Genomic DNA, 26,264 nt, shown 5'->3' on the forward strand with positions numbered 1-26,264 from the left:
AGGTACCTTTTTTTGCAATGAAATAATTTGTTGTTATTGCTGCTGCTTTATAATTAAAAGAAAAAAATCTCAAACTCAATACAACACATTAATACATCAAATAAAAGAATCCAGAATACTGTAAAACAAATACAGTGGTACCTCGGGTTACATACGCTTCAGGTTACATACGCTTCAGGTTACAGACTCCGCTAACCCAGAAATAGTACCTCAGGTTAAGAACTTTGCTTCAGGATGAGAACAGAAATCTTGCTCCGGCGGTGCGGCAGCAGCAGGAGGCCCCATTAGCTAAAGTGGTGCTTCAGGTTAAGAACAGTTTCAGGTTAAGTACGGACCTCTGGAATGAATAAAGTACTTAACCTGAGGTACCACTGTACAAGCTTCAAGGGAAATATTTCAGATCCTTCTCTAAGTGACATTTTGCTTTCATTATATTTATTTATCTACTTCATTTATATAGCTTCCCCATAGCAGAAGTACTCTAGGAAGCCAGTGTGGTGTGGTGGTTAGAGTATTGGACTAGGACCTGGGAGATCAGGGTTCTAACCCCCACTCAGTCATGGAGCTCACTGGGTGGGTGACCTTGGGCCAGTCACAGCCTCTTAACCTACCTCACAGGGTCGTTGTAGGGATTAACTGTGGAGGGGGGTGAACCATGTACTCCTTGAAGAAAAGGATGGGTATAAATGCAGAAAATTAACTCTTCTGCTTACCTATTTAAGAAAGCTGGAGGGGCTAGACAGATGGATATTTCAAGACACCAACCTGGCACCCAGAGATCTCCACATAGTTGCAGTTGGACCTGCACCAGTCCCAAAATGCATATGGTGCCTGGCGAATTTCTAATACTGCATGCAACTCCATCTAATGCAGGAGGTACACATACTGCAGAATCACCCATGTTCTCAACCAGCAGCTCTGTATTGTTTAGATTAACTTTGAGTTTGTTCTCCCTTCTCTAAACCATCAGTGAGACCTGAGACATCTTTTAAAGATATTCTCTGCATCCCTAGGGTCAAATGGAAAAGAGGGAGAATTGGGTGTGGTCTTATATACTCAAGGCATTGTATCCCACACCTTAGGATTACCTCACCTATCAGTTTCATTTAAATAGCATGGGAGACAAAGTAGTTCCTTGTGGCAACCTGCAAGCCAAAGGCCACTGATGTGAGTGACACGTCTCCCGACACAATTTTCTGAGATCTTTTCCAATAGAAGTACTGGAACCACTGCAAATTAATGCCCCTACAGTTCCATTATAGGGGACGCGGGTGGCACGGTGGGTAAAACCTCAGCGCCTAGGACTTGCCGATCGCATGGTTGGCGGTTCGAATCCCCGCGGCGGGGTGCGCTCCCGTCGTTCGGTCCCAGCGCCTGCCAACCTAGCAGTTCGAAAGCACCCTTAAGTGCAAGTAGATAAATAGGGACCGCTTACCAGCAGGAAGGTAAATGGCGTTCCGTGTGCTGCGCTGGCTCGCCAGATGCAGCTTGCCACGCTGGCCACGTGACCCAGAAGTGTCTGTGGACAGTGCTGGCTCCCGGCCTATAGAGTGAGATGAGCGCACAACCCTAGAGTCTAGGAAGACTGGCCCGAACGGGCAGGGGTACCTTTACCTTTACAGTTCCATTATAGCAATGCAACCCAGAAGGACACCATATTTGTTCCTCATGAAACCACTGAGAGATCCAGAACCAACTGGAAGGGATCTCATCCTCCCCCATCCGTCTGATGGAGTAAGATTACCCATCAGGGTTTCTCCCCCCAAACGGGATCATGTAATTCATTAGAGTGATAGCTTTTACTACCTTACCTTGATTTAGCTGTGTCCTAAGAGAAGAAAAACCTAAATTATGTTTACATATGAGTAGTTCTATTCATAGAAATGCATGTTTTCTAAACACAGTTGACCAGAGCCCCTGTATTGAATTTAAAAAATTCAGTTCCTTGTTTGTTCCTGTGTTACAAGTAGACCATTCCACAGTACCAACTGAAATACTAGATACACTGTAGTGAAAGGGCTTCAGGATGTCTTGTGGTGGTCCGTATATTTATTTATACAAGTGAACCTATATTTCCGTTTTCGGGAAGAAAACAAGTTAGGAAATAGCAAAACTAAATGTAGAGAAAACCAGTGTGTGTTAGAGACGAGCCAGAGACAACAAACCATCAGCGCTATTAAATAGTGCTGCTTTATGCATTCTGAAATGTATTACACTGGATGAATTATCCAGGCTCAGTGTAGGTTTATGCACTTTCCATATAAATTGTGACTGCACCTCCATTGTAAAAAGTGAACAGCTACTGGTTTAATTGCTCCCTACTTCAGACAGTTACAGCAAGTGCACATTTTGGAGAATGCCATGTAGGTGTGTGATGTTGTATAGAAACATGCAATCAAATATGTACACTCTAATTTCCTTTCATGTCACTGATGGGGGGGGGGGGAATGCTTCAGCATGCACCAGCCTGTGTATAAACTGGAAAAATGCAGATGGTAAATTAACTTGCTTGAAAATAGTATCTGGTTGAAGTTGTGGCTATAAAACAAGTAGAGACAGTGTATTTGCTCTTGTGGAAGACACTAGTCTTTGAATTTGCAACATGTACTATTAAAACCGTTTGTGCACATTTCTGTAGTTTCATCTGTTAGTGGGTTTTCCCCCCCTAATTTGGCTGTTTTTTTAAAAAAAATCATATTGATTGATATTAACTGCTTTCCAGTGCATTTTAATATATCCAGGCTCAGGTAAGTCAACAATTGAGGTGGGCTGATAGTTTACCTTTTCCCATCCTCACAACTTCTTACCATCCCTCCATATTCTTCAGCAAAATAGTTTTCTTCTCTTGCCCAATGAAGTGTGAAGCAGCAGTCAGCAGTCTCTAAAAGTGTCAACTTTTAGTGTCTGCCACTTCAGTATACAAGTAATAACACTGTACCACTTTTTGTTGTTTATTTCTAAAATTTATATGCCGCTTAATATAAAAAGAAACAGCTAAGCAGCTTACATAAAGCATAATAAAATCAATATAAATGCATGTAAAACAGAGCAATCAAAAACTTTTCCAAAGTAGAATAAAACTATAAATAAAACTGAGTATATAAAAAAGTTGTATTAAAAATTAGGAATCAGAGTCCAGAAGCCAAAATGGGTAAACACAGTGCTTTTTTTCTGGGGAGACACAGGGGTATGCATACCCCTAAATATTTTGTGAATCTTAAGTTTGGCCTCATTGAGAGGCAGTATTTCAATATGAGTAGGAAAATGAGAGTACCCCTAAACATTTTTTTTAGGGGGGGGGGGGAAACCACTGGGTAAACACATATGTCTTTAAGAGGCATTTAGAAAGCTTATTTCTGTATTGTCACCAAGTGACAATCCACTGGTCACAAAGTGGCCAGCAAGGTTTTCTTGGAAGATCTTAAGGCCCAGTGTAGTCTGGAGGAAGCAGCCTTCTAGGTACCATGGTCTCAAGTTGTTTGGAGTTTCAAATGTCAACATCAAAACTTGGTAGCTAATAGGCACCTAGTGCAGATGTTTCAACACAAGTGCATCTGCAACCCAAAATTGTGTGCTTCACTGTGCTCCAAAGCAGCTTCATTTTGTGCTAGCTGCAGCTCCCAAATTAGGCACAAGGTGAGCCCCACATACAGTGCATTACAGTAATCTAGATTGTGTACAGCACATCACAGTGAGGTCTGCATGGACCACCATGACAAGGTTGTCCTTGTCCAGTAACTGTTGTAGCCAAAGTTGATAATAAGTGCTCAAAGCCAGTGAGGTCAGCTGGGCATCTTGTGACAGTGATGGATCTAGGGGCACACCCAAACTGCATACCTGCTCCTTCAGAGGAGGTGCACAGGTGCAGGTGCACAGCCCAATTCCCACACCTGGGAATGAACCATCTATTGCTAAGATTCATTTGCAGTTTATTATTATTATTATTATTAATTTTTTATTTATACCCCGCCCTCCCCAGCCAAGGCCGGGCTCAGAGCAGCTTACAAGCAATAATAAAAACAAGTTGAATGATTACAACTTAAAAACAAAATTAAAATACAACATTAAAATAAAATGTAGCCTCAACGCAGGAGGAGAAGGAAAGAAAAAAAGAAAGAGAGGGAGGGAATCAAATTGGCTCCAAGCCAAAGGCCAGGCGGAACAACTCTGTCTTACAGGCCCTGCGGAAAGAAATCAGATCCTGCAGGGCCCTGGTCTCATGAGGCAGAGCGTTCCACCAGGCCGGAGCCAGAGTTGAAAAGGCCCTGGCTCTGGTTGAAGCCAATCTAACTATCTTAGGGCCCGGGACCACTAGGGTGTTGCTATTTATGGACCTTGAGGCTCTCCGTGGGGCATACCGGGAGAGGCGGTCTCGTAGGTACGAGGGTCCTAGGCCGTGAAGGGCTTTAAAGGTCAAAAGCAGCACCTTAAATCTGACCCTGTACTCTACCGGGAGCCAGTGCAGTTTGAAAAGCACTGGGTGAATATGCTCCCATGGCAGACACCCCGTGAGGAGCCTCGCTGCAGCATTCTGCACCCGCTGGAGTTTCTGGGACAGCTTCAAGGGCAGCCCCGCGTAGAGCGAATTACAGTAGTCAAGCCTGGAGATGACCATCGCATGGATCACTGTGGCCAGGTCGGGGCGGGAAAGGTAAGGGACCAACTGCTTGATGCGGCGAAGGTGGAAAAATGTCGCCTTGGCTGTTGCTGTAACTTGCACCTCCATGGAAAGGGAGGCGTCAAGGATTACACCCAAACTCTTAACGGAAGGCAATGGCACTAATTGGGCCCCCGCAAGAGAAGGGAGTTGGTCCCTCATCCCCATGCCTTCCCGACCCAGCCATAGGACCTCTGTCTTTGAAGGATTTAGTTTCAATCGGCTCTCACGAAACCATCTAGCCACAGCTTCCAAGCATCTGGTCAGTGTGTTCGAGGCCGAGTCGGTATGGCCATCCATCAGCAGATAGAGCTGAGTGTCATCAGCATACTAGTGACAGCCCAGCCCAAAGCTCCGGTTAATCTGGGCAAGGGGTCGCATAAAGATCATGATCGACCATGTCAAAGGCCGCTGATAAATCTAAAAGGATCAGCAGTCCTGACCCGCCTCGATCCAGTTGTGTACGGAGATCATCTGTTAGGGCAACCAGAGCCGTCTCGGTCCCAAAACCAGGACGGAAACCGGACTGAAATGGATCTATTAGCCTTCATCCAACAGATAACTGCATCCAGACACTGGTTTAGGATGTGCATGACCTCTAATTCAGATGTTGCAGAGAAACTGAGCTGGGTCCCATCAGCATACCAGTGTCTCTTAGTTCTAGATCTAATGATGGCCCCCAGTAGCTTCACACAGGTGTTAAATACCTGTGGCATTCCACAGACCAGCTTTCATGGGATTGGGGCACAGTCAACATTTCTATTATTTGGAACCAATCCTGTAAGTGGAAGTGAAATCACTGGAGGAAAGTGTCTCCAACCCACAGAGATCCAAGTTTTCAGAAAGAGGTCTTTCTGGAGATGCCAGGGATTGAACCTTGAATGTTCTGTGGTCATAGCACATGTTTTACCCTCTGTGTTGTGGACCTCTAAATTTGAGGTAGTTTTAATGCTCGTTACATAACCTAGCTATTGCCGCGGCTGGAACTGTTTAAGCAATATGATCTTGTCTGCCATATTTACATTTGAGTATTTGCATTTAACTGTTTGATTTGGTGTGTATTTCCTGGTGTGTGAGAAGCTCATACAAAGAATGACTTGGGCTCTGTAAACAGACATAAATATACCAAGGCACCTTAAAAAATGTATGCTTCCTTGCCTTCTACATGTAAAATAGCCTGGGGAACTAACATTAGATATCTGTATAAATAAAGAGTGCCACGTTGTTTTAGAACAAAATAAATAAAAAAAAAAAAAAAAAAAAAAATGACAGACCAACACGGCTACCTATCTGTAACTGGAACGTTGTTTTAGTTTAATGAAGAACCGATCAGTATTTCTCAAGTCACTTTCACCTATGTCCTGCTTTAAACATTTACTTCCTCTCCTCCTCCCGATTCAGTGCCAACAAACTGCAAAAGAGAAGTTCGTAGTGACTTTCACATTTATATCTGTGCAGGGGTCAAAGGGATATTAAAGATTCTTTTAGTGCAGGTGCTCCCTTCCTCCCTTGTTTGCCATCTCCCTTCCCACGGCCTCTCTTGCACAACTGGCCTCCCTTTGCTGAGATCAGCACTTGGGTTGCAGAAAAGTCCCAGTGAAAAGAGGAAGGGCTCTGTTATCTTGGTGGCTTCTTTTCGGTAACTGGTGTCTCACTCTCAGCGTCATGGGAAGAGAGACTGATGGGGTTGTAAGCGGCAACTGCAGTGAGAAAGTAAATTAGGGGTGGCATGAAAGGCACTGTGCAAGGTGGAAACGGAGGACAGTAGAGGCCAAGGCCACCAAGGTCTCATTTGGGTCATCTGCCTGGTGGGTAGCTATTGTTTACCACACAGATAGGCAGGTTTAGCTGGGAGAAAAGGAGAATAATAAATACCTAGCATTGACCAGCACATTCCAAGAGCACTTCACATATGTCCATATTTATCCTTGCAACAGCCCTGTTTGATCTGTATTAATGCCATGCTGCAGGAGCTCTAGCCAGTGAATAAGCACAGCCAGAGGATTTAGAAATTACCTTCCCTCACTTGTGCTGTTTGAACACACACACACACACACACACACACACACACACACACACCAGACACCAGACTGTTTTTTGCTGCAAATAGCAGCTTGAGGTTCAGCAGGAAAACGTCACAGGACGAAAGCTCCTTCATGTATTTTGTGCATAGGCTTTCCCCCTATAGACATCTGGGTCTAATGTGGGCGTGTCGGCAGGAAGCCACCTGTTATAGGATGTGGGGCTTAACCACCCCTTTCTTTGTGTGGACCCCCTTTATGTGAGTTAACATATGAAGTGGTGAAGGAGTTGACCACACACACTGTTTCAATCTGGGTAAGGATTCCTCCACATAGCTGATGAAAGAAGATTGAGATTATATTCTATCAAGAGATTCAAAGAGATGGCTAGCATCCCATCTAACGTTGACACTTGTCTTTCAGACACAACTAGTCTGTTGAATGTAACAGAATATTAGAGAAAAGAATATTTTCTCACATTAGCAGCCAAAGTAACACAAAGAAACTGGTGCCCCAATTGGAGAACTTTTTGATCAAGTATTTTCCAGTTAAAATAAATTAGCTTGTTCATCCTATATATACGGTAGATCTATATAATCTATCATCTATATATAATGTATTAAATTTGTGGCAGCGAAACCACTAACACTGATTGAGCTGGCTTGATGGTTTGGAACATTTGGTTCCTTAAGGGAAATAAATAGTTCACAATCCAGTTTCTGTGCAGGAAGGGAAAATAATCAGTTTGCGTGTTAAATAGTTAAAACCTCATACAGGAAGCAGGCTGAGGACTTAAATAATCTAGAGGAAGTCTCACCAATATTTTTGGGCCCATTGGCAAATAGGAGAAACTGTTGTGCACACACATAACAAGGAAACATGCACTGCAACCCATCTGTTGGGTACAATATAATTCTTCTTTCAGACCTACTTGGAGAGCCTATAGGTAGCAGGGAAGGCTTCTGCTGGCACAATGTTGGCTACCCCTGATCTGGCCTTTGCCAACCTCCATGTGTTTTGGACCACAACTCCCATCAGCCCCAGCCAGCTTGGCCAATGACTGGGGGTGATAGGAATTGCAGTCTTAACATCTGGAAGGCACCAGGTTAAGGGAGGCTGATACAGAGGATGGAGGCTAAAATGGCCTAACATGAAGGCAAGGGAGTTGAATAATGAGATGTGTGAGGGAAAACGCAGGAACCTGCTTCCTTCTCCCTTCCAGAAATAAGTCTCCTGCAACAGTCAGCTGCTCTGTTACTACAGAGAAAACAGGACAAATAGTTTGGCCCACAGGAAGAAGGGCAACTGGAGACACATTTTTCCTCCCAGCAATTCTGTCTTTTCAAATGTATATGTGCAAGCTACTCAGGACTGTGAGATGGAGCAGGATATACAATGGATATACAATGTAAGTGATTTCAGTTTATGGAATTCTTCAGTTGATAGCTTCTGATTGGCTTATAAATGATACCACACAGCATACAAAATGGCAGTTTAGACAGAAGCCCTTCCAGGTGTTCCTTGAGTGAAAGGGGCTCCACTTGAGTGAAGAATAATGGGGCCATCTGACTGACCGTGGTCCTGATACCACATCCATCCTCCTGGTTCTGCCTATCCCCAACTCCAGAACATTGAGCAAAGCTGCCAATGTAACAGGTGTGACAGTTTTGCAGTTGGGGTGTGGTTGGACCATATCTGCTTTCCTCTGCAAGCTGCACTGTAATGTCACCACCTGGGTGAGGCTCGTCAAAGAAATACCTATAATGGACAAGGACAACAGTTAACTTGCCATAGCAAATCATCTTGGCTTGTAAAAATATCCCATTTGTTTTGCTAGCTGTGGTGAGCAGTACTGTAATTAATTTCTGACCGTAAAATCTTTTTCTAAACATCATTATTTTGCTTCCTTTCTTTCCCCTTGCTCCCTTTTAGTTTATTTTAACACTGCTACTTTGTTATCTTCCATATACAATCAATGTGGCTTACTTGTTAAAATGACCACAAATGCCTTGCAAAAGCTCATTCACGGTGTAAAGATCGTAACACTCTGTTCATCAGGGAAGAGTTGCCTTAATCTGAAGAAAACCTTTAAAGTACCTGCCATGCCAGATTCTGGTACTGAGAGGCAAAAATAATTACGAATGATTAAAACTGACCACAAATGCTAAGTGAGAATTTCTTTTGCATTAAACCAGAGTTCTGTAACTTGCAGTGAGAGCTCTTCTGAAAGAGAGAGTAGAAGAGCACCTGACTTTCTAAACATAATTATTCTGTATTTTTAGAAAACAACGTATTTCCTTTCAGGCCGGGTGTTGTTAAAGTACTTTTTTAATGTCAGTTTTCTTTAGCTTCAGTCAAGTCTGCCAGAGTCCATGTTCTTGTTCTTGTTCTAGGTTTGGTAAATTGGCTGGGAAAGTTACATAGCCTTGTATTTCTGAGTTTGGGAACTGCTGGCTTGGGAAATTAATATTAAGAATAACAAATCTGTATTGTGAATGAAATGCTTTTCATTTGTTTTCTCTACTATAATACCAAATTTGCACAGGTGCTTCTCTAGTAAGCACATGTTCAGTGAGTATAAATTGATAAAATGAGACATGCAAATGGTGGAAATAAGAACAGTTGAAAATGTAAAAAAAAGAGTGGTTAAAAATGACCATCATATAATGTGAGTTTTCGCTTTCCTCTGCTCATCTGTAAGAGCTTGTGCCACCTCATTTAGAGCAAGAATAGGAGAATTAAGAATTGTTTCCAGTGAGTGCCCTTAAATGGGCACAAGCATTTTGATTCAGTGAAGATCCTTTCCACTAACAGAAGAGGAAGGGAGGTAATTTTTGCCATTTTGCACCCCCATGCCCTTAGCACTCTCCCCCACTAAAAAAAAATGCTTTGGAGGTTTAGGAACCAGATGGATACCAGTTGCCTTGGATCTGCAACAGAAAAATACTATTACTTTTATAGGTTTCCCAGAGGGATCTGGTTGGTCGTTATGTGAAATAGGACACTGGACTAGATGGACCTCAGGCCTGTTGTTACAGTATGTTCTTATGAGGCCGTGTGGATAAATCAATCATAGCTTTAACTTATCCCAGCGCTGCTTCCATTTTTAAATGTTGGGTTTGTCTTCCCTTTTATAAATTTGATACCTCCTTCTAAGACAAGAGGGCCACTGTTCATTAGAGTATGTTGTTGTTATTGTTATTTAGATTTATTGCTCACCCTTTACCAGCATGTCACAACAATGCTGTCACAGCCCTGTTTAGGGAAGTTTTTAATATTTGATGTTTTATTCTGCTTTTAATCTGTTGGGAGCCTCCCAGAGTGGCTGGGGAAACCGAGCCAGATGGACAGGGTATAAATAATAAATTGTTGTTGTTGTTGTTTAAAATTCAGTATTAAAAATGATTAAAACAAATTACAGTTGCAGGAGTAGGGTGGGTCCTGAAAACACACATCTCAGGCATCAAAGGCCAGAGTAAAGAGGTGTGTCTTCACCGAATACTGCATAGCGAGGGTGACAGATGTATCTCCATGGGGAGGGAATTCAACAACGTAGGGGCTGCCACAGAGAATAGGCTCTCCCAGGCCGCTGCCACCTCTGAACTTCTGAGGGCAGCAGAAATACCAAGAGATTATCACGCCCAAGAGAGCCCATAGGGAAGGAGGGGGATCTCTCATGTTTTTAGTGCCTAAGTTGGTTAGGCTTTTAAACACTAGCTTGTAACATAACAGGATATTAAAAGTAAATGCAGCTTTAGATTTGCATGCTTTCTCCTTTTTCTCATGCCATTGTAGGAGAAAAATTAGAATTATTTACTTCCCATTTTAAACAAGTCACAGTTCCCTGTGATATCCAGACTCCAGGAGCAAACCATGGCTTCAGATTCAGACTTATTCCGAAAACATAATACTGCCCAACCATGGTTTTCTGTATTCAGACATGTGGAAACAATTGTTCATTTAGAATGGAAGCAGAAGTTTCAGATCTCCTCTTCTTGTCTACCAGGGAAGATGGAATGTGTGTTACATCTAAACTGAACTTTGTGAAATGGACTGCTTATTCTCTAACTTCCTCTTTTCCTGATATATCATACTGCTGCTATCTTTAGGCATATTGGAGAGGTGGTATTGGCTTTTCTCCTATGAAGGAGGATACTAAGCCTCTTGAATCTATTCCACTTCTTTGACTGAGAGTTAAATAAATCAATTTATTTAATATATTTATATCCCACTCTTGACTGAAGGTCTATGTATTATTACTATGTAGATTTTCATCCAGGCATATCTCAGTATTCTTTATCTTTTGCGAGCTGGGTTGTAGCACATGCCTTTTAGGTCTTAAATGTCATCTTTATGAGCAGGAAACCTGAGGTATAAAATATTGAATGTTTAACCAGAAGTAGGACCTCACTTATATTCCAGTTGGTTCACAGTGGCAGTGGCTGAGCCAACCGGTATTAATGGTGGTTGGCATTTGCAGTGCTTCCCCAGGGTTTTGTGCTTCTTCCCCATAGAAATTAATGGTAGTCATTTACGTTTATGAGTTGGATAAAAGTATTGATGGACACCATGGGAACAGAGGATATAAAGGCCCTGGAAATCCCAGTTTTGCCCCCTCCCAACTACAGTATATCCCAAACCTCAGCCCCTTTACTTTGCTCCCGTAAAACTTAGAAGGAGGTACTGAGACTCAAGCCAGTCCTTGCTACAGATCTCAGGCCTTTGTTCTGTTGGTCACCCTGGGCTAGAAGGTGATGGAATGTAGGAAACTTTTATAATGATACAGTTCCATTTGTAAACCATCTAATATGGAATTGGAATCAATACGATTTATTTGTTTTTTAAAAGAAGGCACCTCTTTGTCATTGGGTTACAATCTAGCAAACACAGCACAAAGACTTTCTGTTCCGGGATATAGGCTTCTTGGTGGCCTGTCCCCCGCTTGGTGCAGGCTGACAACAGACACTTCCTTCCTCTTCCTTAAATAAAGATCCTCCTTCCCTAAATAAAAGTAGCCTTGTTTATCTTTGACTGCTCTCGGGAGACTTGTCTTTTTGCTGGCCAGAGGTTAGAATTTCGCTTTAGCAAGTACATTTGTGTACTTTAGATAAAGACTTGAGACAATTTTGAGAACTCCACTCAGATGGAACACTAGAGGAACCCATAGTAGTCCAAAAGCAAAATGAGGAGGAAAATTGGGATTAGCAGGAGAAGGAGGAAGGGCCAATGGATTGTTTTCTGAGCATAGTGGAGACTGGCATATTTAAATGTAGTAGCAAGAGGGTGAAGGGTGGGATAATTGTGGGGAAGGTGGCAATCAGGAGTAGGGAGATCAAGGGATCACTTGGTCATTGTGGAGTCAGGGACTACAGGTAGTCAACTCTTCAAGTGAGACAAGGAGATAAGAGGGGAGAGAGAGGAAAAGAGCAAAGTATTTGGTTTTGATTTTATTACTGGAAAAGGAAAATCTTGGGCAGAGGGAGGAAGGAAGGAAGGAAGGAAGGAGAGAGAAGGTACTTGGGCGAGCCAGAGCAGGGCATCACAGGTAGAAATATGGTGATGCTGAGCAGTGGCGTAGCGTGGGGGGTGCAGGGGGGGCCGGCCGCACCGGGCGCAACATCTGGGGTTAGGGCAAATCCACGGGTTAGGGGGCGCAAATCCACGGGTTAGGGGGCGCAAATTACTTGCCTTGCCCCGGGTGCTGACAACCCACGCTACGCCACTGATGCTGAGAGTTTCTGAGAGTGAGTGGGATGTACAAGTGTTCTTTTGCCAGGTAGATGGCAGTTGAGAAGCAATATATTGACAGCAATATGGTCAGCCAACTCATTCTTCTTCAAAGGCTTTCACCCACACCAAGGATATTGCTAAATATGTTCAATAGAAGTAGCACAGCAGGCTTGGGGGTACAAGGAGCTGCTTCTTCATTGGGAGAGTGGGGCCACAATGTTAAGAACTGATTAAAAGAGTGAATTGAAGGTGGGAACTGCAAAAGGTACTGATCAGACAGAAGCAACAAAAGCACATAGAAAATGGCAAGGCAAATCCCCACAATTTATTTCCTGTGATTCACCCAGAATGAAGTTGTTCTTGCATTTAGTTGAACCATAATGTTGCAGTTTCAGAAAGATCTGCTTCCCAACAACTGCAGCATTTCCTAGTGGTGATTTGGCATTCAGGATTTGGGAAAGGAAAGGGAGGGAGGGAGGGAGGGAGGGAGGGAGGGAGCCCATGACCTGTTCTCAATTCTCCCTAGCGGGCAGATGAAATATTGTTCTAGCAGGCCCCCACTCTTTTCCAGATTTGAATTCTGTGCTCATACTTGCTGCGTTGGATTCTCTCAGGAAGAAGGGAGGTGCATCTGTGAAATTATTTTTTGCTGAAAACAGTTGATTATGATAATGACAGCCCTAGTGTGAGATTCATTATTCAGCAGAGGCTTCCACACCTCAAGATCACAGAAGATGGGTTTCAGGTTTTTACAGTAACAAGCCTAGTAGAAGAAGAAATACTTTCTTCATGTACAAGTCAGGCAAAAGAAAAGCTTGCCTGCCAAGAGTACTTTGCATTCAGAGTCTCTCGGTACAAATTTGAATTTTCTTTATAGTGCAAGCAAGCAGTGGAATTGGTCTGCCACTCCTTTACTCCTCTTATTACTTTCTCACCAAACCCGAATATTTCAAGATACTGACTGAGTAGATAGATAGATCCTACCTGAAATGCGAGCCAATTCTACGTAATGATGAATTTTATGAGTAGAATTGTAGCAAAGAAAAAGCCTTTACTATTTATAGTAGTTTGCTCATTAATTCATGTTTCTCCTCTTCTGGATTTCTGGGTTCCTCTTGAGCTCATGGTGATAGAAGCACATCCATAGCATTTTGCCTGATTAAACTGGAATAGTATTCAGTATAACTGCTTCACATGAGAGAGGAAAAAATAGACCATTAACTTTACTGAATTTACTTTCCTTCTGAAGTTGAGGACGGGAGATCCTTTTTCCTGCTTTAAGGGGGAGAATGTCATTTTTGGGATTCCTTTTCCTAGTTTGTTCTGCGAAAACTGACATTCGTCAACATCCTAAACTTACGCTTGTCAGATAAAAGAATAGAAACACAAATAAACTCAACATCCTCTAGACATTCTAGAAAGATGAGGTATACATACAATCCTTTCAACTCTGACCTTTGTAACTTTAATTGACATATTGGAAACTTCTGTGGGTTATTTTAAAAAAACTAAAAGGTACTTGACTCTGGGGAAAAATTGCAAACATTAAGGCAACAAAAGCTATTTGCGCATACATAATAGGGCCTGCCAAATCAAAGGATAGCTTCTTTGATGATGATGATGATGATGATGACAACGACGATGACTGTTTATCAAGTGTTCAACACAGAACTTTCACATCACCTCATATATTTGCATACATTAGTTTGTGAGACTACCCTAAGATCCTCCTTGTTTCTCTAGACAGCACACTTGAAACAGTTGATGCAAAAGATCTATCTCGCATGAGTACGCAGTTTGAGAGAGACAGAGAAAGAGTTACCGGGTTATATAAAAAGGGTGGAATACAAAAAGTTTAAAAATGCTTATATGAAGGTATGCCTATAGAAGTAAAGGATCTTTCTCTGATCTGACTTCCATCTCTGTCATCTTGTCTCACTGTGTGATTGCACAACAGTTTCCATCACGACAATCAGCATGATGATTTTGGGCTTCTCGAGTAAGAATGGTACTCCCCTAAAACTAGAAACACTAAAATCTGTACGTGAGCTTTTAAAAACTTCCTTGACACTCCCTAAGAAACCTCAGTGAAATTTAGTTCCAAGGAATATGTAGCGCATGAGTTGCAGATCAGGAACTCATTTAAACCAGGATGAGAGTCTATTTCCTCATTACAAAGACTGAGTGATTAATTTATTATGATTTCCAGTGGAGTTAGCAGTATAGATTACCGTACCCTTTGAAACTTGTGATGGTTGAGAGTGAAAATTATACAAATTCTTGAACTGTTTCCAGTTTTTCCACATTTGCATGTGTTTTAGGGAAACATGTTGTCGTGTGTGTGTGTGTGTGTGTGTGTGAGAGAGAGAGAGAGAGAGAGAGAGAGAGAGAGAGAGGAGCTGGTGCAAAAAATAGAAAAGGGGGGACACCCCACATTCCACCCTGTCTAGCATGAGACTAGCTTGGGATGTGGCAGTGACTCCACCACTTCTTTCAGTCCCACTGCTCAAAGCTAGAAGTTAGACTTGCTAATTCTAGGAACTCTATACAGCAAAATATCTAAATACAAGTATTTGGGTATGTCTAGGTAACCTGTATCAATTAAAGAAAGTTTTCCTTCTGTTGAAGTGTCGTGTGATTCTGATCAGTGGTAGAGGAGATAGTGGCTGTTTCAGACTACAGTCATACCTCGGGTTACAGACGCTTCGGGTTGTGCATTTTCAGGTTGCGCACCGTGCCAAACCTGGAAGTACCGGAATAGGTTACTTCTGGGTTTTGGCGCATGCGCAGAAGCACCAAATCGCAACCCACGCATGCGCAGACACGGCACTGCGGGTTGCAAACGTGCCTCCCGCACGGGTCACGTTCACAACCCGAGCATCCACTGTACTCTGATATATCTGAAGAAGAGTGCATGCACACGAAAGCTCATACCAATAACAAACTTAGTTGGTCTCTAAGGTGCTGCTGGAAGGAATTTTTTTATTTCGTTTCGACTATGGCAGACCAACACGGCTATCTACCTGTAATTAGAACTCTGATATAAAAGGCTCTTACATGCATGCCCCTATTAGTGTAGAACAGCAATAAAGTAACTCCTTTTAACCATTATAAGGGCAAAGGGGGAGTTGAAAATGTGATAAGAGAAGCTTGCTGGACAATTTTAAGTGGCTCTTCTTAAGAAGCAAATGTGCAAACATAATGATCTTTTACTTGGTTTAGGCTTTAGTGCAGTGGGGTATTTTGAGCCAATCTGTACCCATTCATTTCTTACCAAATTAAGACAGTGCACAACTGAATACAAACAGGACCATTTCTGCCAACACTGTTGCCGTGGTTACCAGTAGTGAGTGATACTGCCTTGCCACACATTCTGATGCAAGGCTGTCACAAACACCCTGGTATTTTGAGTTTGGTGAGACCAGATTTTTTTACATTGTTTTGACTTTTTTTCAGTCAATAAATTGTCCAGCTCTTAACTCAGCATCCATTTTTTTTTTATCAATACCATCAGGAATTCATGCAAATGGCTCGAGGACTAAGCTTTGGGAACACTTCTTGAAGACCTAGTGGTGTATCACCTAGGTTTTTGGCTTACTACAGCACTATGTAGCACTCTGCTGAACATTTTTGGACAAGCCAGGAATGTTGAATAGTCCACTCAGAAGAAATATCTATACATCTATAAAACAGAACCTCTGCCTAAACCATTGGAATCATAAAATACAGGTGCATGCTTAAATTGGGGGTCTCCACACAGCATACAGTATTTTCCTATTTAGACCCCTGAATTGCTAAGAAGTGTGCATTTAAGTAGAGTTGTTGAAGTTGTTTGAATAGTGCTGTCAGGTGTGGAGAGCCCTCTTTCAGTAACATCACAGATAAGAATTAACGCGCAGTTGATATAGTCCTTTTATTACAGCATCATGCTGCAAGCACAAATACACAGCTCTCCGCAGGGAGGCCAGTTGGCTACTCTAAATCCTCCTTCCAACTTCCACAGCATTTTAGGCACCAACGGGAAGTTCCTCCCTCCCTCTGACTCCTTTGCTCATATGTACGTTCAGACCTCCGAGTTCGTGGGGAGGGGGGTCCCCCACACTCTCAAGTGACGTCTTGACTAGCTGCCCCCTCCCTTCTGGCTCCCTTGTTACTATCTCATAATTGGGTAACTCCTCCCTAAGCTGTTCAGCTTCTGTGTCTCTCTCTGTGACTCTTCCCCCTCCAGCTCTCCATCAGAGAGAAGCTGGTTTGCCATAGAATGCGTCCCCCAGTCCTCGGCTTCAGACCATTCCCTGACAAGTGCAAATGACTGTGCTGTGAACTGACTTAGTTTAAATCACATTCAACTAAATAGAGAAGCTAACTGCTTTTTCTCACCTCTCTCTTTCAGTAATAGTTATGCCCGTGTGCGAGCTGTGGTGATGACCCGTGATGACTCAAGCGGTGGATGGTTACCACTTGGAGGGGGTGGTCTAAGCTATGTCACCGTTTTCAAAGTCATTCACCAGGAAGAAAATGGCTGTGCTGATTTTCTTATACATGGGGAGCGTCTCAGGGATAAAACGGTAAAGACAACTATTTCTTTCTTGTGCCATTATGAACATTCATATTTCTGTGTGTCTTTCTAATCTGGACAATATGGGAGTAAGGTACTTTTATGATAATAGTTTCATTTTGTTATTTGACAAAAATAACAAAAACAAGCAAATGTCTGAGACAGAGGAGAGTGTTTATTTTAATTTTTTTAAATTGCCTCTCATTTCATAACCCAAATAATATTTCACACTAGGCTATAAAAATCACAGTAAAACTGTAAAACAAACAATAAGAATAGGAATGTAGTCTAGAATACTTACACCAAGTTCTATTTTTAAAACTAGACCACTTCAAACTGGGCTTCAGTCATTTTGGAAAACTTAAAACTAATCACGTTAAAGAACAATAAATGGTGGGATAGAATGCATAAATATGACATTAATTTTATGTGGAAACAGAGTTTTATTTATTTATTTATAAAAATATTTATATGCTGCTCATAGCAATATATCACAGCAGTTTACAACAATGCAAAACTATAAAACCATACAGTAAAATCGTAAAAAATTAAAAACAAGTTAAAAGCAAAAGTTTGTGCCAGAACAGAAGAAGCATTGGACAGGTGTGGGAACTTTTTGCCAATTCCACTTTCCCATTGCAGCACCCTGCAACCCAAATCTGTTCCCAATAATAGTTCAGGGACCTTTCCGTGCAACATGGAAGGTGGTGCAGAGGCTGCAGGGAAACTGCCCAAAATTGCCTTCCTTTTTCTTACATCAGTGGATGCCTCATTTGGATCAGAAGTGCTTCTGCAAACAGGACAAGAACTTTGTGTTTTATCCAGAATTGCTTATGCGTGTTTGATACAACTACCCACAGAATCGCTGGAAACCAGGAGCCCTTTAAGTGTTATCTGAAACCTAAATGATGTCTCTTCCAAGATTGGCTCCCTCAAAGCTAGGATTATATATGCAGGACCCATCCACAAGGGCAGCCACATAAGTTCAAGCCATTCATCATCCCTCCTCTAAAATATCTCCATAGCCAATCCCTGCCCCTGCGGTTTGGTCCCTTAAATGTTAACGCCAGCCTTGCAGGAGCCACTTCCATAAAGGCTGCTCTCCACCCAGCAGACCACCACCCAGCACACGGCAATCCAAAGAAATAAATATTTATTTGGGGGGTATATTTATTTATTTGGGGGGTATTCTTGTTGTTATTATGCATTTTGTGTTTTTTATCTTGTATTTTTATGTTGTGAATAGCCCTGAGATCTACAGTTGAAGGGCAGTACACAAATTCAATTAATAATGAATAATTTGTGCCCTAAATAATGTTTCCGTCATTTAAACGAATCATAAGGCTTTCTTTCAATATGCCTTGCTATCCTGTGAGACCATTTCCTGTGTTCATGCTACCAGCTGAGCTGCTGATATGTGATGTAAATCTTTTCATGAATGTGGTTTTGGTCGTGTTTTATTTGTAGTGCTGAAAATTATTCTTAGATTTTTGAATGAGTATCTTCAGAGATGACATGTCCAATGACATGAAGCAACGTGTTCCAGATAGATACAGATAGATTTCTATTTTTTTTGTGGCAGACCTTAATGTAGGAACAGAAATAACTGGTTAGTACAGGCGAAACAGTGGTATTGGCTAGAATATGAGACTGGGGGCGGGGGCGGATTAAGCATATTATCAGATGCTGTAGGGTGATAGTCAAGGATATACCATATTCACTCGAGTCTAGTGTGCCATCAAATCTAATGCGCACCTTGATTTTCAGAACCTTGAAACCAAAAAAGTATTTGCTGGCAAATGTAAACGTGCCATTGAATCTAATGTGCACCTTAATTTTCACAACGTTATTTGGCCAAAAAAGGTGATATTAGGTTCGAGTAAATATGGTAGCACCCTTTAAAGAGAAACTTCTTTTTTCCCTTGAAAGTGTTGGCTGATTGCTTATTATCCTCTTTTAAAGGGGCACCACTCAACTGCCCCTTTCTACCCTGCATCTTGATTTGTCATCCTATATAGATGCTGACACCCATATGCTGAGCAAATAAATTCCTGTTGCCATTTCACAATAGCCCTAGGTAGTAACACTAAGTTATTTATTGTCCGAAAAAGCAAGCAAATCCTTTCCCCACTTCTTTCTTTCTCTCTGCCAGCAGCTTTTCCTACTTGCATCAGCCACAAAATTTGACCTGTATCTCAAGCCAGATTTGTTTCAGAGCTCCTCTGTGACTTTTCAATGTGGCTCTCAATTTAAGACTGAATTTGGCCTGTTTAAAATGTTTCTCTTTTTTGCCCCCATTTGTTGTAATGTGGAGTCTGAAAGAAGCTGTAAGTTCTTTTCTTTTTCAACCGCCCATCCGGCATGGATTAAGCCTGCCCAAATTATAGACAAATACACCCAGAAGTACTTGTGCAGGGCACCTTTAAAGTTTGATGTTTTAAACAAAAGAAAGTCCATAACCTTTTGATTTTCTTTGAGAAGTGTATGCAATTTGCTGGCTTGGTCACCCCTTCTGATGGGATGAAACCTGCCAAATTTCTGAACGACAGCTGTAGTATAAGAAGAATCAGGAGGGAGTGGGGATACCAGAAACCCCCAGGAAATCCTAGGATAGGGTTAAAGTTGTCTCCCAGCAGCGACCCTTTAGCCCCAAGGGTCATTCATGGAGAATTTACCCACCCCACTGGATTTTGGAGTTACAAGGGAGATCTCTGCATTGACTTACATATGGGAAGATATGACGCCCGCCCCCCGCCCCCCCCAAGCAATGTGATTGGAGTTCTCTGGGAAAATAATTCACTGTGATTACAAAGCTAGAACTCTCCATAAAAACGAAAGATTTGCCCCTGACACCCCTCCCCCCCCCAAAAAAAATCTTGGTTTCACTTCTCCAAAATGTGTTTTTTGAACATCCAAGACCACAGAGCTACTCAGAAGCTTAGGAGTCCCTGCTCTGACTCATGACATCTTGGAGTGCTGTCCAACTTGGAAACATGAGAGAACCTTCCCTGAATCACCCCAATCTGTCTTGTAATTTTGGGCACACACAGAACGAATGCGCTCCCTAACGTGAACAGTTGAAAGTGGGAAGAACTGGGAAGAGAAGCTTCTATTGTATCTGAGAAGAGCTGTGGCAATGATTTACTAGCTCTTACCCATGAGGCCAAGTTTGTTTCTACTGCTGCTGTTTAGGCTGAGCATTTGACAATGGCATAGACACTTGTTGATGGTGGTGGGGGCTAGGCAAGCATTGTGCAAGACCTACAGGTGATTCTGTCTCTGCTGACTGACGCAGGAGGGCAGCAGAAACAGCATGGGAACTTCAGAAACTTTGTTTTCACTGATCCTAGGAAATAATATATAGTATAAGAGTTCTCATTAAAACAAGTTTCAGAACCAACATTTAACTCAAACTATCAGGCTTGTTGCCTGGTCAGTTCATTTTCTTCCCTGCATGGTTGCTCCTTTCCCAGTTAATGTGTTAATGCGCAAAATCATAAGGAAATGTGGCAGCTGGGACTGGGTGCCAGAGGAAATCGAGAATAGCACTGAAAGGTATGGAGCAAATGGCAACAGGAAGGAATGACACATGGGCTCAGCTGGCCAACAGGAGAGATGTTGTATTTGTCATCTCTTGCATTTCCGCCGTTTGTACCTGCCATAAACCACCCATTAAGGTTTAGATCAGGCATGGCCAAACTTGGCCCTCCAGCTGTTTGGGGACTACAATTCCCATCATCCCCGGCCACTGGTCCTGTTAGCTAGGGATGATGGGAGTTGTAGTCCCAAAACAGCTGGAGGGCCAAGTTTGGCCATGCCTGGTTTAGATGAAAAACTAAATTCGTGTCATCTGCTGCAGCGCTATCCACGCTGCCCTGAGTAGTCAAGTCATGCAGTATGGGTGGATCACACACTCTCTTGGTTTATTTAAAGTAGCTTTTGTTAACCTGGTTCCCCTCTGCATGTTTTGGGAGTTATAACCCAGAACATACAGGGGGCATCAGATTCACAAAGCTTGGTTTAGAACATATCAGTCCCTCTTTTCAACAACCAAGAGTGAACATAGGAAGCTTAGTATTGTCCATACTGACTGGCTTTCTAGGATTTCAGCCAGTAAACCTAGATTGAACCTGGGACTTTTTGCATGCAAATCTTAAGCTCCACCATTAAGCCAGGGTCCTTCCGACTCAGATATGCTTGCAAAAGTTTTGATTTAAATTAATATTTTGTATGCTGATATTCCAGCAACGAAGTTCACCTTAAAGCAACCCACAGCGATAGCAAAACATTGGAAAACAACACAAATTACACTTCTAACAATTTGAGCATATAATTACAGTTTAAAATAAAAACCCAAGCCATAGTAAAGTAAAACCAAAAAACTCATCTAACAATTAATGCAGTTCAATACAAACCAATAATAAGTCAAAATACTTTTAAAACAAATAAGAACACGTGACAGTAACAGAGCAGCAGCCTAAGAAACATTTTGAAAGTATCAACCTGCTCATGGTCAGTGCTGAGTTTCTGAGACTTTCCTTATAGTCCCTTTGCCAACCAAAGTGCCAAGAGAAAGGACGAGAGAGAAGAGCCTTTGCAGTACTGGCATCTGAACTATGGAATAACCTTGCAGGACAAATTGACCAAGCCTGCCTTAAACTTTCTCTTAAGAACCTGTTTTATTCTGTTGGACATTTTTTCCAATGAGTTGTTTAATGTGTTTTTTTAGCCTGCTGCTGTTACTGTGTGTTTTTTATCATGGTGATTTAAAGTGCTAGTTGGTTTCTTAAATGTGCTTATTTTTTTAAAAAGTTAAAATTTAATATATATAATTACATTTACATATATATGTATATAACTATATGTATGTATATAACATACATATACATACACATTTTATGTACACACACACACACACACACACACATACATATACATATATAAAATAAGCTGCCATGAGTTTAATTTTATCATGAAATAGTGGGATGTAAGTGGCGTAAAACAGAGCTAACATCACACAAGTTGAAACTTATTCTTAAAATAAAATAGAACAATAGGAATGCTTCAAGGAATGGGTGTTTTATTTGTCAGCCCCTTCCTGTACATGAAGTGATACCACCAAGCAGCACGGCAGCTAGGATGTCATGACTTTGACTGACTGGAGATTTCTCAAGCTTCCCTTCCTATGCCATACCATTTGATGAGGTGATTAAGGGTGGGTGGATAGAAAGGGAAAGCAAGTCTTCATGATTGAGCAAATTCCTGGAAAATTGAGAAAAAAATCCAATTAACCTTTGAGCAGTTGGAATTCCCCTGTTGGAAAATGAACCAAATGTCTTAAATTCATAGCCCATTAGGTTGAATTAATGGATAAAGCATAATTTTACCACCCTTCAAACATTACTTACAATCAAATTTCATAATGGCAATGTATTGTAGTTCATATCTGAAATGATCTAGTAGCTTATGAATTTTGCTAAGGAAAGAACTTCATTAGTTCTTTTTAGAGAACATTCCTCTCAGAATCTTCCTCAACAGTACTGATTCACGGTACTTTCTGTTCCTCGGAGCATCCATTCTCCTTTATCAGGCTTTTGTTTTGTTTTAAGATGTCTTTGACCTGACACCAGCAATTCTAAAATAGGGCTGACTTCTGTAACAGCACTTCCTCTATCACACCAAGGCTTCAGGCAGTGAGAAATGAATTGGCTAGAACTCCAGTGGTTCAAGGTAAACTAAATAGAAAGCAATGGCCCCAAACCTCTCTTCGTTTTGTTTTACAAAAGGAGCAATGAGACGAATTACTTTCAGAGAAAATAGATAGCAGGATACACACTAGATGATAGAGATAGATAGATAGATAGATAGATAGATAGATAGATAGATAGATAGATAGATGAAAGATAGATAGATAGATAGATAGATAGATAGATAGATAGATAGATAGATAGATAGATAGAATCATGAGCTGGTTCTTGCAAGTGATAAAATGAGTGAGATTTTCAGAAAACACATTGGGGAGTGATTCTACTTGCTAAGCTTTCAGACATATTTGGCTTTGCATTATGAAGAATGCCTTTGCCATTGTGATTGCTCGAAAACATAAAAAATATAGCTGTAGCTGAAAATGTGTGTGATCTTTGGCACAAAAAAACATTTGCATTAGGCCCAGGAAGGAGTTTTAATCGGAATTCAGGCAAAAGGTTTGCTTGCTCAGCCTGGATGAGATGTGGTGTTATGATACACAGTAAAATCACTGTATTTTAGTTGAAGATTACTTGTGGCAAAAGAAAGGGTACAGCTTCATGAATAAGAATGTTAGTTTGATATGTTATTGACAAAGAGCCTGTCAGGTACTTGGAAAAGTGATAGCACCCAAGATATGGATTTCACTTTGGAGTGACAGAGACTATTTCTGGACTTGTTTACCCAGCTTGTTTAGATCTCTGTTGGAATGTGAAGGGTTTTCTTCTTCTTTCTTTTCACAAAGCACCCCTGACATAATTGCACACTTCCTCCTTTATTATACTTCCCTTCCGAGATCTGGCTCCAGCCAGTCTAGTTGGAACAATTACCTTCCACTCTAACCTGGACAGGTCTGCTGCTCTTTTAAGCTATGTAAACATCAATGGAGAGTTTCTTTTATATGCAGAATTAAACATACATTCAGGCTTCAGTGTTTCAGATTTTCAAATGCCACAGACTTGATGATATTTATTTTTGCTTTCCGGTTTAATAATGAGACATTTATTCTCTTACGTGTTACGCATCTTATTGTCTGGTATCCTTGCTTAACCGCAGCAAGACAAATGAATTCAAAGAGGAAGGCATGGGAAGAACTTCACCATTCATGACTTTCTGAACAAAGAGAAATTGTGCACACCCTTTCTTTTACATGGCGTTCTCCTTCCAAAGTGGATCCTTTCACAGCATTTGGAGACTTAGAGTAGTCAGATGAGAGAGGTGGGCATGGATAGAAAAAGCAGTGCGGTGTTTTGCTTGAGTATTGAAGATCATGGTTCAAATCCCCATTTAACCATGAAGTGCACTGGATGACCTTTAGCCAGGCATACGTCATACCACACATACGTCAGCCTAACCTTTTTTACAGGGTGAGGATATAGTGCGGGGAACCATATATGTCACCTTGAACCCATTGGAGGAAAGGCAAGATGTGATTGAATGAAATTGAATAGGAAGACTGAAGGAGAAGGGATACTGGGTACAGTCAACAACCCCTTGGCCAGTTCTTCACTAATTCCTGATTCAGGATGTTGTCTACACAGTTCAAGAATACAGTGGTACCTCTGGTTACATACGCTTCAGGTTACAGACACTTCAGGTTACAGACTCAGCTAACCCAGAAATATTATCTTGGGTTAAGAACTTTGCTTCAGGATGAGAACAGAAATCGTGTGGTGGCGGCAGCAGGAGGCCCCATTAGCTAAAGTGGTGCTTCAGGTTAAGAACAGCTTCAGGTTAAGAACAGACCTCTGGAACGAATTAAGTACTTAACCTGAGGTACCACTGTATTGTCCAAAGTTTTAGAAGACCTGGGCAGTGTTTGGAGCCAATGTAAAGGGAAAATCAGCTTGTGAGAAGCCAGTCAGAGTGGAAGAGAAAAGTGGCCATGTTGCTGTCTTCAAATTCCCTTCGCCATAATTCGTCTTCTTTTAATAAAAGGCAGCCTAGGTTTGCTACATGTGTTTTACATGTAATTAACTGTTACTTCCCTTTGTAACATTATAAAAGATCTCCTCTGATTCACCCAAGCACAAACTGAAGTATGTGTGTGCATACATATCTACACTGGAATAAACTGCACAAATGCATCTGTGGGCTCATCAAGACTGTCATATTTGTGTGTATCTGAAAAAGTGTGCATGCACGAGAAAGCTCATACCAATAACAAATCTAACTGCTCTCTAAAGTGCTACTGGAAGGAATTCTTTAATTATATTTGTTTTGGGATAAGAATCCTGGGCAATGACATGAAGTTCTAAATTTAGTAGATTCATAGGGTTCTGTTCATACATTTAGTTGCTTTTACCTACTTGTTTTAAGTTTACAAGCTGGCCTGGTTCATACATAATGCTAAAACTGTTGTTGTTGATTTATAAACCTTGGTTAACTCGAACCATATCTTGGCATTATGTGTGAATTCCGGCTTCCTCCTTAACTATAGTTAAGGAGCTGTCACAACCAAAAAGCTGTAGCCGTGAGTGTAAGATCAGCAAAAATCAAAATTGAACCACTCTCAAGGTTTGACTGCTCTTGTTGGTGCTTTTAACTATTTTGTGGTGTAATAAACCGAAGTTTAAGTGATCATCTGCCAGGTGCCTTGGCTTCAGCTGTGGTTTATTAACTATGGTGAACGTTAATCATGGTTTAGCATTATATGCCAACCATGTCACTGTGTACTTACACAAAAATGCATTGGTATTGCTGTATTATAGCCTGGAATCGGGAACAGCCAGTAACTAAGGCAATAACTAAATTTCTTTCAAGTAGGTTATATATAAATGGTTTTTCACGAACTTGTCTGCTTTGGGGAGGAGCTAATTGGTCCATGACATGATTCATTTGAGAGTAGACTTTATTTTTAAAACCTTGTTGTGTACAGAAGTCCCTTATGCTAAGTTTTTCCTTTAACTCTGCTTTTCAGGTGGTTTTGGAATGTACGTTGAAGAAGGACCTTATTTACAATAAGGTTACGCCAACTTTTCACCACTGGAAAATAGATGACAAAAAATTTGGCCTGACATTTCAGAGTCCTGCTGATGCAAGAGCATTTGATAGAGGCATTCGTAGGGCAGTAGAAGATCTTTCCCAAGGTATGAATCTCTGTTGCATAAGCATTTTTAAATATATAGTAATAATTTTAAAATAATTTTAAAACAATTATAGTAGTACCCATGATGTAATACTATATGTGTTAATAAAACTGTGCCGGTCGCCTATTTGACTGGTTATCTACAGGCAGTTGTTTCTCTTTTCCCAGTCTGGGTGGCTCCATTAATATTCAAAATAAACATGAAGAGCAGAAGCATAACTATTGTACATTTAGGTACAGTGTTAATGTACATTCATTAATGTTAAATGGCAAGCACCTGTTTTAGCCTTGAGCAAGAGAGCAACATGCAGCTCCTACAGAGCTGGTCTATGTGGCTGAGCAGTGGTTACAGCAGTGATAGAACACGATGGTGCAGGTCAGCCATGGTAATAATCCCTGCTTACCCAGAGAAAAGGCAAATCACAAATTTGTGTTTAATATTTTTAAAGCCATATACAAAGCTAC

The 26,264-nt window shown here is 41.4% G+C and overlaps 1 protein-coding gene and 1 long non-coding RNA gene across 2 annotated transcripts in view; both read left to right on the plus strand.

Moving 5' to 3' along the window:
* Window positions 1-26,264, plus strand: part of LOC309345265 — a 332,679-nt gene that overhangs the window by 250,593 nt on the left and 55,822 nt on the right. The window lies entirely within an intron of this gene.
* Window positions 1-26,264, plus strand: part of SPRED1 (sprouty related EVH1 domain containing 1) — a 76,087-nt gene that overhangs the window by 28,537 nt on the left and 21,286 nt on the right. Inside the window, exons 2-3 of the mRNA XM_081864195.1 lie at window positions 16,802-16,976; window positions 25,632-25,800. Coding sequence (XP_081720321.1) covers window positions 16,802-16,976; window positions 25,632-25,800 — 344 coding nt within the window. The remainder of the gene's footprint in view (window positions 1-16,801; window positions 16,977-25,631; window positions 25,801-26,264) is intronic.

The sequence above is a fragment of the Podarcis erhardii genome, assembly GCF_964252035.2.
Source record: "Podarcis erhardii genome assembly, chromosome: 1".
In the NCBI taxonomy this organism is placed as follows: Eukaryota; Metazoa; Chordata; class Lepidosauria; order Squamata; family Lacertidae; genus Podarcis; species Podarcis erhardii.